Source organism: Tinamus guttatus, unplaced genomic scaffold (genome assembly GCF_059628265.1).
Source record: "Tinamus guttatus ecotype Peru unplaced genomic scaffold, ASM5962826v1 Tinamus_guttatus_pri_ptg000213l, whole genome shotgun sequence".
NCBI classification, from domain to species: Eukaryota; Metazoa; Chordata; class Aves; order Tinamiformes; family Tinamidae; genus Tinamus; species Tinamus guttatus.
The window spans coordinates 6,147,784-6,167,793 of record NW_028288747.1 but is presented as its reverse complement, the minus strand read 5'-3'; the positions used below and the strand labels follow the sequence as shown (position 1 = coordinate 6,167,793).

The 20,010-nt window shown below is 37.9% G+C and overlaps 1 protein-coding gene across 1 annotated transcript; it reads right to left on the bottom strand.

The window, feature by feature from the left end:
• Nucleotides 1-1,682: 1,682 nt before the first annotated feature.
• On the bottom strand, nucleotides 1,683-18,321 carry FGL1 (fibrinogen like 1). Its single transcript, XM_088524681.1, has 7 exons — nucleotides 18,227-18,321; nucleotides 13,067-13,247; nucleotides 8,879-9,038; nucleotides 7,188-7,285; nucleotides 6,176-6,264; nucleotides 5,583-5,770; nucleotides 1,683-1,842 (listed from the first exon to the last, which is right to left on the bottom strand). The coding sequence occupies exons 1-7, from the start codon at nucleotides 18,290-18,292 to the stop codon at nucleotides 1,683-1,685; spliced, it is 942 nt and encodes a 313-aa protein (XP_088380807.1). The 5' UTR covers nucleotides 18,293-18,321.
• Between the last annotated feature and the right edge of the window lie 1,689 nt (nucleotides 18,322-20,010).

Genomic DNA, 20,010 nt, shown 5'->3' with positions numbered 1-20,010 from the left:
TTATTTAAGAACAATTATATTACCATTTTGAATTACAAGACTTTTCTTATATTTTTCATGTAGCCAAAAAGAATTATTACATAAAGAAAGGCTATAGAAACATGATGAGAATTAATATTATATTTGTATATTGCTAACAGTATGCTAGATGTTTTTCAGACAGGTAGGATGACAAGTCCTTGTTCTGAAGAGCATGCAATCCAAATAAACAAAATATAAATGCACTCTAACATGTACAAAGAAAGATTTGTTCCTCTTTCTTTGTGTGATTTCCAAGAGAGAAAGGGAGTTTGCAAGTCCTTGCAACTTTTACATTAGAGTATGAGAAAAGTGTCCTAATTCAGTTGAAAAGTTTCGTTAGCATTCTCACAAGAAAGAGGATGGATTTATACTGCAGCTAACAAAATAAACATTGCAGATTTTTTCAGCACAATCTGTATAGGTTTAGTAAGAGTCTTTTTCATGTGCTAGAGATCCAATTTTGCTGTACTTAAATCTCCCGTATTTACATTAAGTGCAATATGATCTGTCTTGATACTCTCCAAATATATGAGCTAATCTTTCCATTTTCCTGTGAAAAAACAAGGGTGTTTTTACAATTTCTGCATAATGTCATCTGTGTTTTTGCAGAGAGCTAAATGTTTCACTTCTCAGAGTTGCAAAAGAATTTGAACTTTGCCATGGGAAATACTGAAGCTGAAGGGTTTTCTTGAAGCAGTGAAACACAGGACCATCTACGTATGTGTCATGATAGTCCGTGTTCGAAGTCTAGCTCCCATGAAAAGCAGTTACAACTTTTGGTATCTGGCATTTTTGAAAAATCCAAATATGAACATCTTAAAGTCCAGGATACCTGGCTCATTGCCCCAAAAATGGAAGGCATAATTAGTGACCATCTAAGAATGCTTCAGGAATGTTCAGCAAAGACAGGGGCAATGGACTTTCATGTGTGGAATTCGACTGATTCTCGTGTGGTAGCGTCTCTGCTCCTTCAGTTCCCTGCCTCATGCTTTATACATCATCTGCATGTGATGTACAGGTTGCACGCATCAGATAAATCAGAGGAATTTGTAGGCAATTCATTTCTTCTAAAGCACTGATTCCTCTTTTTTTTAAAAAAAAAAAAAGATATTCCAAGCTCCGAGCAAGGGCACCTTAAGGTTCTTTTCACAGTGATTTTCAGTGTATTCATACAATTCATGGTAATTTTTAAGGCGGGACAGTGACTTCCATTAGTGAGCAAAAGCTTATATAAAAATAATATATTGATGGAAAAAATACAGAGTAGTATGAGCCATTTGGCTGCTTCCATTGCAGATACAGGGAGCTGAAAAGTGAACGATGGGAACAAAAATGAAAAAATAAATAAGGCTTCTTTTGTTAAGAAATAAAAGGTCTTGTAGTTACTGCACAAGCGAAAAATTCTGTATGTCAACAAAGAAGCCCTTACCTCTAGGTGAACTCCTGCCTTTTAAAAAAATCCTGTATGCATTTCAGTACTACTATTCATATCTACATAGCCCTAGGCCAGATTTTCTTCTCATTTACACCTGAAAAACTATCGTTTGTCAGGGAATTATTCCAGATTTATAGAGGTGTAGATGAAAAGCAAAAGTCTGTCCATCTGTTTAAATTTGCATAGATTTGCCGAAAGACCAACTAGATGAACCATCTTAAAACACTTAAAGAACGTTAGGTTCAAAGCCTGCAGGTCTGACCTTCATGGCGACGGACCTGAGGGAATACCACCATCCATGCCACGTGTACCACACGACGCCGTTATCCGTCCGCGCTGTGTAGGGCCCTCTGTAGTACAGGCCGTTCAGGTTGGCGGCGTGACACCTGGCGGGACGAGAAAGGAGGCCGTAAAGAAGAGCAGGTGGAAAGGCACAAACAGCTGCAGTGTCTGTGCGAGGCAGGGGTTGCCACGCTGGTAAGGGCCCATCTGACAGCTGCAGGAATTTGCATTGGTGAACCCCAGTGCCCCGACACAATAACCACTGAATTAGGGCACGACTGCAAGGGAAGCACAAATTCTTCTTGTTCTTTGCACTCTGGCGTATGCAGGTCTCTGCAGCTCGCCTGCTCATCTCTTTCAGCAGAGAATGATTCCTGAGTTGTCTGGGCCACATGTAGCAGCATGGTATGTGAGCAGCAAAATTCTGGGAAAGAAAGTGTCCTGAGAAAAAAGGGGACCATGAGCGGATAGGGGCAGTTATTCTCTCTTGGTGTTTCCCGTGACAAAGTGTGAACACCACCAACAGGTTGCCTGTTAAACTCCTGGCTGCTATTTAGAGATAAATTAAATCTCAGAGCTCCTTAAGCATACATATACCAATTCACTGAATCACCAGAGCTGGCATTTTATTTGACTACCTAAAGCGCAGTCTTTTTTGGCTCTTTAATACAGGGAAACAGAAATACTATTACAGTGAATTAAACACAGCAGTAATTGTAAAAAACAAACACTTTGCAAAACCTAAATTTTGACAAGGTATCAGTAGAGCCTTGATACTCATTTGTTTTTTTCATGAGAAAGAAGGAAGTTTGTATGTGACTATATGGAGAGCAAAACAGCTGTTTCTTTTGCAGCATCTTGTAAAGAATCAGCTTATCTGCCAACTGAGTATTTTGTTTTTATGCTGTTATTACCTAGCTGTCAAGCACCACGATGGATTTCAAACGCAGACTTCAGAAAATATTTAAACAGAAAACAATCCAAATTAAACTTATGGATATTATTACTGGCAAATCCTATTCTCCTTGGCTTTGCTTACACTTGCTACAGAGAATTGAAGACAAGAAACAGAAACAGAGAAACTGACAAAAGCCTCATAGGAAAATCCTTGTATATATTGACTAGTTCGTTGCTTGCAGTTTTTAAGCTGAGTTTTGGTTATGTGTTAGTTAAAAGGTTAAATCTGCAGATATGAAAAGTGATTTTCATTTTGAGAATGATCAGCTTGTGTCAGAGCTGAATCTTTTTAGCCTTTCGAACTTTCTGTTGAGCAGGCATACTGTTCAGTTTGAGTAAAAACAGACTTGCTTAGACAAATTGTAATTGGTAAGAGGTATCTAGATCAACTAAAACCCTTTTTACCTTCTTCTAATGACAACAGGCAAAAGTTGTTTCTGTTAGCAGCAAAATGAACTGGTATCAACTCTTAAATTAGAAACACGAACAGCAAAAATACACTGTATTCTGTAATGGATTGAATGCAGTTTCAAGACATGCAAAAGAAACAACTGGCATGTAATTACAGCACAGTATTTTGAAGCAGCAGCCATTGCTGACAAGGCAATAAACACTCCAAATTAAGCCCAGGTGTTTGGTTTTCCTTTCAATTCGATCAGCTAATTTATGAAGATAAAAGCTGCGCTGCAGCAGTTTCAACAGCACAACAGCTCTCTGCTGTTGATGGGTGGGCAGTTCATGTGAATTGTACATTAACTGCATGATGGGCACGGGGAGATGGAGCTGGCTCTCCAAAAGCCATTTGAATTCTGTCTTGCTAACTGCACAACACCCCACAGCCCTGATGCTCCAAACCTGGGCTATGCCCCCAGCTTGAGGCACCACAAATTGCTCGGAACATCCCTGCTCTCTGTTACTAAAACCTGGGGAAATGTTAAGGTCGTGTCCACCTTCACTCGTTAGCTTGGATCTGAACTGAATGATCTTCACAGTGCCCTGGCCTTAGTGAAGTCTGGGGTTTGCATCCAAGATGAAAATCTCTCACAGAGCTTTCCATACAGCAGAATGCAAAGAGAGGATATTTTTTTCTGCGGAAGTTCAGGCAACCAAGTGCTGAGCTGCAGCAAGTCGGCCTGAGCTGGTTCCATGTGGCTTCCCTTGGTAATCTTATTATCTGCATATTTCATTAGTCCAGATAGCATGGAGCAGCCTATACAAAATCCTTCATAGCTGGGAGCTCCTATACAAACCAGCCAAGAGCACTAACTCCCTTTATGTTTGCTAATCTGTGCATGACAAGCACATGTTCTGAGTGCTTTCTTCTCGCTGCCCCTGCCAGTACTCTTCTTGTAGCATTTCAGAATACTGAATTTTCCTAGAATTTTGCAATGTTCAGTTCTGTAGTAGACTTAACATTAAACGAAAGTCAGTGGAATAACCCCATTAGCAACTTATTTTCGTTATCTAGACAGACTGTCACTTTAAGAGCAACAACTCCCAGCCATAATAGGAAGGAGCTTAGTGGCAGCTGGCTATCTTTAGTAAGGACAGAGCCCAACTACAAGGTATTAATAACTATGAGGTCTCCCATAAATCTACTTTTGCAAAGAGATGGATTCTTTTGTCTTGACCAATCCCCAAAAGCAAATATATATATATACATACATATATATACATATATAAAGAGAGAAAAAATATGTTATTGATTAAAAGTGATTGGTAATTCACTGTTCATGAACTTGCCAGCAAGGTGTCACAGTTTCATACTACTTCAAGTCTGGATATTCCTCTAAATCCATAAAAGCTGTGATTTCATGGGAAAAACAGGCAACACTGTCCCCTTTCCCTTCTGTGCTTTAGCTGTCATGAGGATTGCAAAAACCTTAGTCTAATTGCAATTATTTTTCTGCATATCTCAAAGATCCTGCTGACCCACCATCCCTGACATATATTAAAAATAATAAATTAATTGTAAAACTAACTGAGATACTAGCCACATCACATCAGCTAAGCTGCTCAAAGACTGCTTATGGGAACTGAATTTAGGGAATGGGTTGTTCAAAAGCAGAAAGAAAGCACGACACAATAGAGAAGCAGTGGAGTTGATGCAGCCTGGCAGCTCTTGCCAAGTCAACTGAGATCACGGTGAGAGAGTAACATGAATCTCTGAGTTGCATTTTTTATCTCTATTATGCAGCTATATTGTACAGCTTCTCTTCATGGCTTGTACTTATCTAATCAATAAAGGAGACCAACCTAGCTGCCTGTGGCAATGCTAAGGCTATCAGGCTTAGAAGTAGGAATTTAAAATCCTTTTTGTTGCATCCTATTCAAAGAAATCTCTCCAGCCCAGCCATGGTCACTGACAGAAAGCAAATAGATGCATTCCCATCTTGATATAGAAGGAATAACAAGAATGAAATGCTGTGAACTGAGGTAAAAAAAAAATGTCCGTAGCACTTCAGGCTCATTAACCCAGCACTAGCTTAAATTGTCAGTTCTTCTGCAGTCCTGTCATATCTGGTCTAGTATAATGCAGGAGAAATGCCAGAATGAGGTACAACAGGGATATATCTGCAAACTCTAAATGACCTACTTGTGTAAAGACTGGTTACCTTAGAGAGGCAGAACTATGCCCTCTTCATAAAGAGGGGCTTTAATGAAGCCAAAGCCTGTAGCAAATATCACAAATCAACTTGAAAGGAGTAGTATGTGCTATCTGTTTTAAGGTAAGACTCAGTTATATCGGGAGTGAGATGTCTGGTAGGGGTCAAGGGCAAACTGGCTATACAATAAAGGATGCCAATCCCATTTTCTACATACGTAATTTCTGTATGAATAAAAATGAAATAGAATAGTTACTAAATCTGTTATAAACTCAAAATACCTGTTAAACCACCAGCCAGCCTTTTCCTCTTCAGCACAGTTCCCTTCGTAGTTGTCATTGTCCCTGTCTCGAGTACTGAATTTCATTCCTCGATGATCAGCCCACCATTTTACTTCAGGGTGAAAATCCCCTGTAAGGGAATCCCCAGCTGTGCCCGAATATTCACCACAACTCATCTCATATGAATGCTAATGAGGAAAGTGAAGGAGAACAACAACAAAAAAAAGAGTCAATATATTGCTTTAACCCTTAAAATGTCCGAGTGAAACAACAAGAATGAAACTAAACTCTTCCATTTGTTGCTATTTACACACTCAGAAATGTCATACCCCTTCAATACTGTATACCAGATAATGAAAGGGTGCCAAGATGTTTTCCAGACATAAACTTAATGTACTAGTAACATAAAAACACCCAATATGGCTGATTAGTTTGCAGTATTTGCACATCTAAATGTCATGTACAATTATCAGTGGTAATATCAACAAAAACATCCACTTTGTAAAATCAGAGAATCTGCATGTACACATGTGGACTGTCTACAAAATACACATTTCACTAAAACTTCTAGTCAATATTGAACGGTTTATTACCTCTTCACCTGCAACTCTGAATCTTGTATATTGTGCGTAACGTCGTTCTCCTTCAAAATCAGTCAGATCAATTCTTAAAGTATAGTTCCCTTAAGAAACAACAGCAAAAAATATTTTAGTTAAACTAGCTCATCTCACTAACTTGCAGAAGAGTATTATAATAAAAGATTAAAATGCTAATTATATGTCTTTATCATGAATATTATCTCTATTGTCACTGCATATTTTACATGTTTTCATCTTCTTTCTTTATGCTTATTAAAGTATATCTTTCTATCCTTTGATTTCATGGACGTAATTCATCTTAGCAAATGTTAGTATTATTCCAATACACATTTTCCAATATAGACCAAGAAAAGGCTTTTACCCTCTTTATGTAGAAGCAGTAATAGAGAGGTCATGGCATTGATTTCCACAAAGGTTAGCTGGCTACATTGATTGGTAGATTTTAATACACAGTAATTCACAGTGAAGCAGAAGTTATCGTTAAATGAGTGGCTACTAGAAAGATGAAAGTAGGCTAATCAAGAGGACAGGCCTGGATTTGCCTTCATGTTATAACCTATGTGGTCATGTGAAGTTCTGGCCAAAGAAATGAGGCATCATACTCTCTGAGCTGACTACAAGGGTGCAGACAACTTTTTAAGGTACGCTGCTGTCTGCTAGTGCCCCTTCTGCAGGGGTTTCCTGCAAGCCAACAGCCCAGGGAGGGTTTTGAACCTTTTCTTCAGAAAAAGAAAAAGAAAAAAAAATCTTCTCTTGCAACCTTTGGAAAGGTCCATACAGACAACAACAGAGTTGTTGATAGTTGTTGTTGTTGTGGATTGTTGCTAATGAAACAGAATTTACACTAATGGAAAGGATTAAAATAAAGAGCAAAGAAAAAGAAACAGATTACAGCTTCTAGACCACTGGCCTTCAGGTCTATAGTCTACGTAATCTATGTGATATAGTGCATAGATCCGTAGGACAAAGTAGCTGAGAAGGACTGTAGTTACAATACAAATCTTACCTTGACTGGTCAAATAATGAAGTTTTTTATTTCCAAGCCAAAATTCACCATTTGCTGAAGCAAAATTTCCAAAGCCTTCTTCATAGTCAGCCCAGACTCTGAAAGAGAGTGTAAATTACTGATTTATCCAGAAGGTTAGTTTGCTGGGATGTTTACCCAACCATAGGACCATAGGTCATAGGAGAACCCAGCTTGGAAGGGACCTCAGAAGGTCTAGTCCAACCTCCTGCTCAAGCAGGACCAGCTGTGAGGTCAGATGAGCTTGCTCAGGGCTGTATGCAACTGGGGCCTGAAAATCTCCAAGGATGGGGACTGCAAAACCTCTTGGGCAACCTGCTCCACTGCTTCACTGTTCTTAGGATGAAATGATGAATTACAATGAATTTTTGCAACTGGATATATGATTTGTTAATTGAAATACTAGCAAGCTTTCCCAGCCTTTAATTGACTGAGACTAATATTTTTTGAACACAGACTTGTGAGTAGTTTCAAAATTATGCATATACTGAAAGTCTCAAATGTTTTATGTGTCTGCTGTGGCTTTGAGAGACCTTCTCAGTGGTTTTGGCTTCATGACATGTCCGATTGGGAACAAAAGCATCCTCTGTTTCCTTGGGGAGAATCGACCATGCTTTAACCAATGGGTGAAAGCACTAGGCTGAGGACAAACAGTCATAACAGAAAGCAGCCTCTCTGACTTCTGTAGCTGGCAGCCCTACCAGCGCACGGACCGGGCAGTGATGTGGGAGCAGTTGTAAACTGCTACAGAAGCTTCCCAAGAGCTTGTCTGGTCATCCTCCTAACTTTCTCCATTTATAAAGTCAGATTATCAAAGCCTTTTCTTGGGCAGATCACAGCTGTTCATCATCCTCCCTACGGAGCAATTCTCTCTCTATTTCATAAGGGCATTGTAAATTTAGTTTTAGTAATTACAAACACTGCTAAGATAAAGACTCATAGAAGGATGGAGATACCTAAAAAGCAAAGTGGGAAAAATTGGGGTTCTAAAAACCTCTTTGTTGCATCTGTAAATATTTTTGATTTTTATAGTAAAGTCTCAGAGGACCCAAGTTTCACTTCTGGACATTCCTCCAAATGTCCAGAGTCTTGACAAAGGTGAGTGGTCAGCCAGGCATCTAGGGGGCACAAAAAGCAAGTGCTCCTGGAGCCATCTTACCACAAGCTACAACCCACTCTGTGATGGGGTTCTCAAACTCAGCTGCTGATGGTATTTTATTTGAAGTACATTTCTTACATCCTTACATTTTTACTGTTTGTGAAAGACAATGTGTCATCCAGTCTTTTACAAAGACTGTTAATGCATTTGACATTAAAGTGTTCTCTTGTAAAATGCAGCAGTAACCAAAGACTGGCAGTGATGCTTCCCCACTTGAGGGATATCGTATAGACCCGTCTTTCTGTCCCCAAGCGCACGCACTGGAACAGCTTCAACAAGGTGGATGCTAAAAAGAGTTGAAAATAAGTACCTTAACTTGGCGTAAAGACTGGATTTGGACCATACAAGCAGTCTTTAGTAGAGCCAGAAGCACCACCAGTCTGGACTTTTACTACCTTTTATCTGAGATAATATCTTACTCCTATGATTCTAAAGTTAATATTTAACTTAGCTCCACCTAGTTTCCGTTTTCTCTACTTTGTTTCCAGGTTTCCTGACCAAGTCTAGTACCCACCTATTGAAATTCTGGCTGCCATCCGAACGTCTTTGAAAAACAGTCCAGCCACCCCCTTCAGACATATCACAGAAGGCAAGGAATTCATTAGGACTCTGGACAGGTTTCATCTTATAAAATCCACTTTGCTTGTGTCCATCATTGTAGATTTCTGCACAATCTGTTCACAAAACATCCATTGGACACAGTTCTTTTAGTCCTACACTTACTAGCAATAACAGAAATCACATCATGTCATATAATATTCACATATGAACCAGGCTAATAAAAGGAAATACTTCTGCAAATGTATTTTTATGACTTTTGGCATTCTCTTGTATTTCTATTGCTTTAAAACTTGATTAAACTGCAGTTATTTTGAAATTTCTTTAAAAGAAACTTTTTTTCATCTTTTAAATAATATTATTTCTGTTTTCATTTAGAAAAATAAAATAATTCACCTGCTTTAGATGGAGTCACTTCTAATTTACGATGGTATAAATCACATTAAAATCCTGTTGTGATTAAACAGCTTCTCTACATAGGAAACACCCAGAACCTACGCAAATACACGTGGACTCTCGCGATCACCAGCTCACAGAACTGCCACAAACGAGAGTTTGGAATCGCCAAGTTAGAAAAAGGGAACAATTGATGGATCTGAGACTCTGCTGCCCCTTGTACCAAACAGGTGCAATTATAAATTGAAGGCTACCCCTCCAAAAAGTAAAATCCATGACTAAAATGTTAACATTTTGGTTTGATTCTGTTTTCCAGTCTGTCTGAATTGGTGTTAATGACTAATTATCACTTAGAGCAATGAGAAAATTCAAAGCCTGTGAACAGCAATGCAATTGTATAATCTTTTTCCTCTAGGATTTAACTAAGAAATGAGAGGAGTTCTTTGTTTATATGTAATCTACCATCAAGCAGTCATACAAGAAACACGTATAATTTTCAATGTTTTTGTTTTTCCTGGCAAAGGTAGGACTGATGAACTGTAAGATTTTCCTGAAACCTTTATGAACATTATGTTGGCTGAGCTTCCAGGCCGGTTTGGAACTTCCTGAACTATTTTATTTCTCCTCAGTGAAAGCCTCAGCAAAGATTAGATATAGAAAATAAACAATTTATACTGAAAACAAGTAGCTATGCCAGGATTTGAACGAACCATAGTAGGAAAAAAAAAAAAAAAAAAGATCTAAGTAACACCTAACCAGTCTTCTTGGAGAATGCTTGACTGGCTTATAGGAAATAGCTTGTCTTGTGACCATAGATTGCCTGGGAAGTTAGCAAAATCCTTAAACATGTTCTGATTTTTAGCAGGTGTCCATACTGTGGAATCCCTCCCTCACTATCTAGACCCAAATTATCCAGCTCTGTTGGCATTAAAATGCTACAGCAGTGGAAGATGAAATGAAATAGTGTAATAGTAGCAGAGAAAAACATTTTCAAGGAAATTGATACAAATAATGGAAAAGGGAAAAAAAACAAACCAGAAAACAGAAACAACAACTTAGGTCTGTCATTTAAAACCATGTTTAGAAAAACAACTTCAGGCACAGGCAGTTTGCGAAGAAAGGACAAAGACCTTTCTGCTAAATGTGGTTTTAATAATATTTTCAGTAAGGGATGAATCAGCCATAATACTAAAGAACAGTTTTCCAGAACACTGAATACGTAAATAAACTATAAATAAAACTCAAATTTAACGTTGGACTCGCAACTGCTTTTAATTCTATTTTAATGATGCTTTATTATATGTGATGCCTTGTTATATGTTGTGATTTGTTCCAGAAGCATCAACACCACAAGTAAATTTAAACAATATGATTCAAAGTTATAAAAGCTTAGACTCTAGCACTGGAAAGCTAAAACCTCTAGGCTGTATTTTGAATCCACTAAGAAACTGGAAACTCTCATGTCCCAAGTTGAATCAAACTCAGCCAAAATGGTGAACATTAAGAATATTATTAAAAGGAGAGGCAGGTAATATATGCTTGTTTATATGTGTCAAAATGGGCTCCATGGGAACTTTACAGATAGAAACTTATATTTCTTTTATATTAGAAGAGAGGATTGTGCATGCCAGCTAAATGCAATTTTGGGTTTAGATGTTGAGTATCTTAACTTCCACTGAAGTCACTGGAGGGGCAACCGTGAGTCACATTTGATGCACGTCATTATCCTTCCTATTATGCCGAGACCTCATATTTCACAGTGAGCTACTTGGTGAGCAGAATATGGAGAACTCAGTATGTGTTGGGATTATGCTGTCTCTTGTGCAATAAAGAAAAGTCTCTAACATATTCCTTTTTTAAATCTGTAGCATATTCCTTCATTGTCTTTCAAAGAATTCCTAAAATTCTTTCTTTAAACTATTCTGCAGTGGAATCAAGTTCCAGCTTTCAATCTAGGTTCAAGATTTGACTTTCAGCTTATATTTATAAAGCATTATATTACAGCATTAAAGGTAGAAAATTAATGTTATGACAGGAGGTTATCTTCACTGGTGATAAAAGGGATAACAAAAGATATTTTAATATCCCTTGAGCCATTTGACATAAGACTGTGTCATATGCAGCCAACATATGGCATGTAAGCACATGAAAAGGTTGAACAACTAGTAAGTGTACAGTGTACATATTTCACTCCTACAAATGTTTAACCTTGGCAGTTTTCAGAATGTTTCTGTTTGAAGAGCACAGCAGGTTTATGGTACTTGCACCTAAAATCCTTTACTTCATCTGAGGCCTACACAGTCCATTTGTTCAGCTCCTTTATCATGATTTTCAGTCAAATCTCTCTGAAGGTAATCAAGAGTTATAAAGCTCAATATATTCTCCATCACAACAGCATCTTACGAAATCACTTTTGATAGCTTAAATTTCTTAGATGGAAATACTTCGAAGCCTGAGGATCCCAGTAGGTGTCCTATATCTGATAACTCTTGAGCATTATCTGTCTTTTGCAATAGAAGTCAGTTCTTTCATTGTGCCAAAACACAAAAGCCACATTTTTCCCCACAACCAGTTTAGTCTGCAAGAAGTTTCCTGTTATGATGAAAAGACCACTAGAGCTCTCTACTACTACTCTTTTTGGTATTATTATCTATACAGATAGGTATTATTTTTTATTTATAGTATCCCTGTAAACACTTCTCTTCTTTGATACTGGGAGAAATGTCATCTTAAATATTATTACTGCTTGCAGCTGAGATGATGGCTGGTACTTTCCCCAAATCTTCTGGGGCTTTATCAGCCAAAAATATGACCTTAGAATCTAGCCAGAGACTGATAGACAAGCAATGCAGATCATACAGCTTCTGTGTAATATGTTCCCATTGTGATGTCTTATTTAAAGAGAAAAAAAAAAAGCTAAAAGCAAAGCCTTTTATCACATTCTAATCCATTTGGATTTTCCAGACCACTGTAAAGATAAAGCTCTTTGTAGCCAGCACTGCCTAATTTTCAGATATCTCATGTATTGTGGTTAGTATATTAGATTTGTATGTCTCATCTTCACTGAGGAGAAGTACTCTCTGTATTTTGGCTGAGATAATATCTGCTAGTGTTACAGGAATGTGTGTGTTAATACAGTATCTGAAACTGTCCTTTCTGAGAAAGTGGTTGCCCCTAAGTTGATAGTGCTACAGAGGAATTTAACAGTGATGAAGTTGTGTTAAGGTGGTCACGAGCCAGGTTAAACAGAACCAGGGGATTATCAAGAGGTTTCTGAGTGAAGAAGTCATCTTGAAAAGAAATACAAAATACTCATTTGAATAACTCATGCTTCCTCTGACAGGGGGCACGTGTGAGTGTAACCTTGTGAGTGTTTGGATGGGGCATTAAAAGTTTCTGAGATTAGTTGCAGAAGAGTGTTTAGAGATTTGTAACTGTTTATTAACATTTTGCAAATGTCCAATATTGTGTTTTATTTGTTGTATTGCTGACACTGAATCTGATTCTATTGTTCATCAACATTTAATTATTTGCTATTAATAAATGAATAAACTGCTTTGATCCTGATCTGATTTATACCATGTGAGCTGAACAGTTTTACCCTGTGACAGTGTAACAGCTGAGCACTGTACTTTAAACAAACAATTTTCTATGAGCTTTTAAGACAATGTCAATAGGCCTAATTGTGTTAAAGCTTCTGGGTATCCTTACAATGAATGGAAATGAAAAGAATGGCTTCGCTTCTAACCTGAATACTGTCTTTTTCCTCCCAAGTCAATGACTTTGTTTTCATCTCCTCCATCATTGTACTGAATCTCTTTCTTCTCTAGAAGCTGTATAATTTTCAACTGCTGCTGTTTCACACGATGTTCCAGAAGTCTCACCTGGGCCTGAAGTCGCAACTGCTCTTGAAAACAGTTCTGTAGATCCTGCAGAGGAAAATACACCAGATTGTAGAATCAACTTTTTTTTTTGGTCAAATGTGGAAAAAAAGAATAAAATTTAACAAGCTAAAACATTTCTGTCACAATTTCCTACAAATATTATGTTGATTCCCACCTCAATTGCTATCTCTATTTAAAAATATTTATTAAATTAGAGTGTACAGTCCAGCGTACACCTGCTTTGTGACGGGACCTTCTCTTTAGTGGCTAGACTAAAAGCTCTTGCTGTAAATATCTACTAGGGGCTATGGCACAGACCACATAGATTCCTTATTCTTTGTCACCTCATCTTGGTCAGAGACTTACTATCCAGTGGCAGATAACTAATATTGTGAAGGCTCTAAAATTTTGTGAGTTTTAAAGAAATACAAACCACACTAATATTCAACTCCAGTGTTCATTTTTCAAATGCTTTTAGATTACAGACTTCTTATGATAAGAATCTTAATATCCTCAATATAAACACTCTAAAGCTTAAAAAATAATTTTTTAATATTCTGAAATAAAGACCCTAAAAGATGCAAATGTTCCTGAAAAATAAAGATTAAAAGCGTAAAGACAGTGTTTTGCTTCAACTTGTACACTAATTTTGCCATGCAGAGTAGGTGAAAACGTGTTTATTCTCATATGTTAATACTTTGCACACACTTCACTCTTTTACTAATAATATACAACACAGCAGGCATGGAATAACTGTTCTAAATCCTGACATTATGAAATCCTGGCATGAACACAAAGCAACAAATAATCTTTTTTGTTTAAATGATTATGGCAACCTATCCAAAGTGAACACAACCCAATCTAGCGAACTTAAAGAAAAACAGGCTGTACGTTTTCAAATATGTATTAAACATACCTGATTTCAAGATGGTGGGAAAGCCCTTAGCATTTTAAAACACATCTTCCAAATGTGACATTAGGTTTTGAGTCAGCAACACTTTATCTGCAGCTTTACACAGGCAAGCAAAGTTCAGCAGCTACAGTGCCTGCAGGAGCACACAAGTGGCTCTGTAAAAGCAAGCTCCATGGTGATGCTTTGGAACTCGGACATTTATGACCAAGTATGCAGTAATTCTAGATTAGTTAAAGCTCACCCATAGTGCCACATTATTTACATGACCTAAGGATGGAGACCTGCAACAACTGCTGTCCATACGTAGAAGGGCTGGTAGAACATTGCCCTAGGCCACTGAGGGAATGCTGCAGAGAGCTAAAGCAGCATGTGGATGTGCAGCTTTGTGCAATCAGGGTCCTGCGCTTCTATCAAGAGCAGGACAATCAGGCTTAGACCTCATCCACTTTCCACACAAGCTCCCACAGAAAAGTTCCTTAGCACTTTCTTGCCACAGAGATTATATTTTTCTTCTGCCTGGAAAAGCAGGTTCCGTTCCACACATTTCTATGCAGCAAAAACGTGATTCTTGTTAGACTGACTTCCTTGATTTTGTGAATTCAAGTAACAGTACTAATAAGAATTGGCACTTTCTCAATCTACCACATGTGGGATTTTTTTCCATAATTAGTTTGTGGTTCTCATTGAAAATATATGTTGTTTTTCAACGAGAACCACAAATAAGCAAAAATATATATTTGTACAGTCAAGAAACACCCATATGAACAGCCACAACTGTGTCCTGTTACTTCTGGTAGAACTATTTGCTGCAGGAGTCCAAGCGAGGTAGAGATGAACCAGAGAAGTTTCAAGAGAATATCTGAAAATAAAAGAATGCGTGTGGATGCATTTAAAAGATGTTTTCTATCCATCACATTTCATTTGCCTCAGATATTTAGTCATGTTGAAAACAAATTTGCTGATCAGGCAGGTAGACTTTGCAGAACAATCCTGATTATAGGTCATTGTTTAAAGTATTTCTGCAGTGTATAGACGTTTGCTTTAATTCGGGTAATCTATTACACGTGTTGGAATACAAAAATGGGGAATACACGTGTCTGAATTAGGCAGTCTGTCAGTAACCTGTTCCTGAGGAGGAAGTCCAGCGGTCTCTACGAGGTCAGGCAGTTTGACACCAGACTTATCACACCCAAATTCATCTGCAAACTCCAACTGCTGGGGCCTGGGAAGCCATTAAAGACGTCTGGCCACAAGGAGGAGCAGTAAAATGAGAGGCAGATTGACCAAACCCTATAATTCTTTCGAAGGATACAGAAAACTGTGAATGACCTAATATCCCCAGAGTCCCATCTTATTTAAGAATTCTCCCTTGCAACTCTTTTTCAGTTGATGTTAACTACAGAAGATCCCTGCATAAGCACCTTCTTTGCCAGCAGGAAATGAGGGAAGACCTTAAAGAAAAATATGCACATCCAGAGACTTGTGACAGAGGCATGTTGTCTGCCAGCACCATAAGCACTGCCTCACGAGGGCTATGGTGCACACTATAAAGGAAGGCTGTGGTACTGTGCAGTCTTTCCAGGATGACTATTTCATGTATCCTCACAAGAGCTAGGCTAAAATTTGGAAACACAGAGAGGCTTCTTGTCAGCTCTCTGCAAATTCTGAGGGCTAGCCCAGCACATACAGAAAATGATGGAGAACTGGACCAATGTACAGCTGAGAGGGGAAAATGATTTAAAAAATGAAGTTTTTAGGCTCACCCAGATGGACTAATGCTAACTAAAGAAGTAAATTTGCCAAAAAACTCACCCATGCTAACAGTCAGATCAGATATTTACAAAATCACAGAATGGTTGAGGTTGGAAGGGACCTCTAGAGATCATCTAGTCCAACCCCCTGCTCCAACAGGGACACCCAGAGCATGGGGCAGAGGGCGGCATCCAGGCAGGTTTGGAAGATCTCCAGAGAAGGAGACTCTACAACCTCTCTGGGCAAATTAATTCTAATCTTCTGGGCTTATTAATTCTAATCATAATGAGTTAACAGTGAGAAAAGCACCTATCGTGACACTTTCCGCAGTTTTACACATTTGTTTTACTGAGAATTTTAAATTTTTATCAATCTAAAGTCCAAGTCCAGACTCAGCTCAGGACTCACAAGCTTGTATAATGGGGTGACATTAAACTACAGGAAAGACTTTGGCTGATCCATGGAAATGCTGCCCCTATGGCAAGGCCTCTGTGGCCCTGAAGTCACAGGCTGGACTTGAGTGGGGAGGTCTCTTTGACTTGTGCTGGGGCTTGATGCAAGAAGTGCTACTTTTGCTTTGGGGGAAAAAAAATGAGGATTGGGAGCTCCAGGCAGCTATGTGCCATTTTTTTATATCTAGTGAAAAATCAGGTATAACAGCCTGATTCATACCGATAAGAGCCATTCTCCTATGGATTAAATTAATGATTAAATTATATAGCTTTTAAAAACACTCTGCTCAAAAAATCTTCAAATTTATCTAAGAAAACATTGATATATACGTTCAATATGAGATTACTTCATATACCACCACAAAAGATCCATTCTTTGGAATCAAAACTAAACAATATCCATCCAAAGTACTATTTTTAACTTTGCATTTAAAGTTTATGTTTTCTTTTTTTCACTTATTATCTTCCAAGTTTATATACCTTACAGAGGAAAATTGGTACATCTACATTACACAAAAATTTATATACCAAGTTTATATACCTTATAGAGGGAAATTGGTACATCTACATTACACAAAAATTTCCCGTTAAGGAGCATTTAAGATGACAACACTGGTAAATACCAGGTAATAATCAAGATATTTGTACTGAATAAATATAGCGTATGAAAGAAATGACAGAGCAGAAATAGAGTTTGAAAGTAACTTATACATGAACAGTGCTAATATCTGTTATTTTGCTCTTTTCCCCGCCCCATTCTAGCCTCCTCGTTGACATCTCTTTCTATGAACTTCAGACAAGTCCCATAATGTTTTATTGCTCTCATATATGGAATTCCAAATCTATTTTTTCTATGGGACAGTCACAAGACAGCTGCTTAACTTCAAGGTGGATCAATGTGGCTCAAACATCTGCAGGTTACAGGACTGCTCTTTTAAAATATTACTCCGCTTTTTCACAAGATAACTCCATTAAAAGCACTGGAGTTAAGCAAGTACATAGAGTAATGTAGTAGCAAAAATATATCCTAGAAATATAGTGTAAGAGCTAGGAACTGTAAGATACTGCTATTCCTTTTCTCAGACACTGATCAAAGTGAAACTATGAGGCTAATAATCAAAAAATAAGATTTTGATTGTGACGGTCTCCAGTGGACACTGTAGCCACTGACAGAAACCAGACCGAAAATAACCTGTTGTGCCTGCTTTCCTGCAGCAAGTGCTTGCACACTGAGAAGCAATTATCTAACAACTGCTGACAGCTCTGCTCCTGGATGTGTGGTCCCATATTTAACCCAGCTGCTGCAATTAATGTGCGTACACAAGCAGATTAGGAATGAAGCAGAGCCAAGACAGGCAGTACAGGACTGCTGAGATTAGAAGTATTGTAAGTAGTGGCGTAAGTGTTTTCACAAATGTGGGTTTTTTTGAGAGGTAGGCTATGAGGACGAATGATCTGGGTGCTGAGAGCTAAGAAACTGCGATCAGTGTCTGTGGGTGTGGATTATAAAATAGCAAAATGCCAGCAAGTGAGAACATGAGGCTGGGAGTCTTATAAATGCCATTTATACAAGGTTCCTACCAATGCATGACATCTCTTGGTAAAGATATCCTATTGCTTCCTTTTTGATGTCTGATCCAGGGAGCTTAAGATTACTTTCTTCAGCACTAATGCCCAAAGAGTTATCCTCCATTGTCTATTTATACATTTGTATTCTCCTTCCTTGACAGAAATTAATTTCCACTAGACATCTTTTGATACCTGGTAAATCTCAGTTTTTAATTTATTCTAAACTCTAATCTTCCCCTTCAGAATGTCTGCAACATTGTCAAGCTGTAAGCACTGTGGAGGGCAGGTATTAACATTTTGAAGAAACCCTAAACACAGACTTAACTGGCAGGACTTACAGAGCTGTCAGTGCCGTCCACCAAGCTAGCTGCAAGGATAAAATCAACCAATATCAAAATCTTCATTCTTCAGAAACTGCAAAATAGAATAAAAAATAAAATTAGTTAAACATTAAGTTTTTACATATAACATCTTTAAAGAGGTTTTTTTTTTTTTTTTTTTTTTTTAAATATGTCTGGTCAAGCAGAATTCCAAACCTCTGTGAAACTGAGATCTATTCCTCTAGGCCACTTTGGATAGGAGGGTCTCCATGTATTCTAGGATAGTCATTTGAGGTTAAAAAATCACACAGTCTATTATGAAACAAGGTAACATCAAAATACCCTTCAAAGTGCTCTGAAAAGAAGAATAACATTCCTTGTCAGTCTGCTCTCTGTTACATTGAAGTAATTAAAATCTGAGTTTGGATAATTGTCTTTGAACTGAATATCTTATGACTTCGGTGTGCCAGGAAAGCACGAAGATAATCTTTTTTTCTTTCTTTCCTGTTACAGAGTAATTTTGGAAGAAAAAATGCTTAATTGCAATGGTGACAATGATGACATCTGCCAATTGCTGGCAGTACAGTATAGCTGTACAGTACAATCACTGTACACTACAGCATTTGAAATCCTTTCACTTCAGTAAGCCAGATTTTTACTGATTAGTTAAACTGCTGCAAGCTGTCAAGTGAGGAATGTTTCTTTTTTTTCTAAAAGTATTTTGATCTAGCATACATATGCTAACTTCTGTTGAAACCAAAATATGTGTCTGCTCTGTTTTTACTACTGATTGAACTAAATCATTTCATTGCATGTTAAACCCAAACACATTTCTGGTTAGACAAAGCATAACACGCACATAGATTAATGATTCCATTTCAGAAAGCACTTCAGCATGTGCTTATTGAATCATCACCTCTATGGAAAATTCCATTCCGTCTCTAAAGGAATTAATACAAATCTCCAGTGGAACTTTGGCAGTTCTTCTGCACTTCTTAGTGTTTAAAGATAACCAAGGTGGTGGTGTGAAGTGGGTTTCTTACATTCTTGTAAATTCAGGCAAATCAAACTTCATTTGAATCCTATCTCTGAAAAAAACTGCAAGAATAGAAATTACGGCCCTGCCAAATTTCAGTTTTTCATCAACTTGCTATAAAACACTTAGGATGATTTTTAAAAGTACAGCTACTCTATGTAAGAAAGCATCAATCGCTGTTTTTAGTTCTGAGTTTTGCTGGTTTGAAAGCATTATATTTGTTTTTGGTGAATCTTTCACATATGATTGCTAGAGGGATTTTTGCCAAACACTAAGCAAAACATAAACCTCTGGGGAGGGCTGTGAGGTGAAAATATCCTTTAACTAAATTTCTTTAAGCAGTCTTAAAACCTGTTTTGTTCTATGCTATGCTCTTTAACAGAAATTTCTGAAGTTATCTAAAATATCTGGAAGTGCAATTTGTGTATATTCCGGTCGATACAAAGCATGCAGTTCTCTTGTGGAAGATTTGTAGGTCAGTCATGGCACCAAATGAGGTGCTTGTGAACTCCAACCATCCATGGAAAGAAGCAAAGCTAAAGAGGCAATTGCACACACTTTTGCAGAAACAGAGGGTTCAGTGCAGAAAGTCAGAGGAAGAGGAAAGGACTTGTTGGCAGAACCTGAGTTTAGCAGGGCTGCTCCGAGATCCAGCTGCACTGTAATGCCAGAGGCTGCAATTCCAGGAGAACTTGGGGAGCTCCTGTCAGTTCCCTCCCGTGAGCGGCTCCCAGAATTTTTCCTCTCTCGACTCTGTGAAATATGT

Coding starts and splice junctions, on each gene's coding strand:
- FGL1 (XM_088524681.1), bottom strand. CDS start 18,292: ATGAAGATTTTGATATTGGTTGATTTTATCCTTGCAGCTAGCTTGGTG. Junction 9,039..13,066: donor AGGAAAAAGACAGTATTCAG/GTTAGAAGCGAA, acceptor TTTTGTGAACAG/ATTGTGCAGAAATCTACAAT. Junction 1,843..5,582: donor GCTGGCTGGTGGTTTAACAG/GTATTTTGAGTT, acceptor TCGTCCCGCCAG/GTGTCACGCCGCCAACCTGA.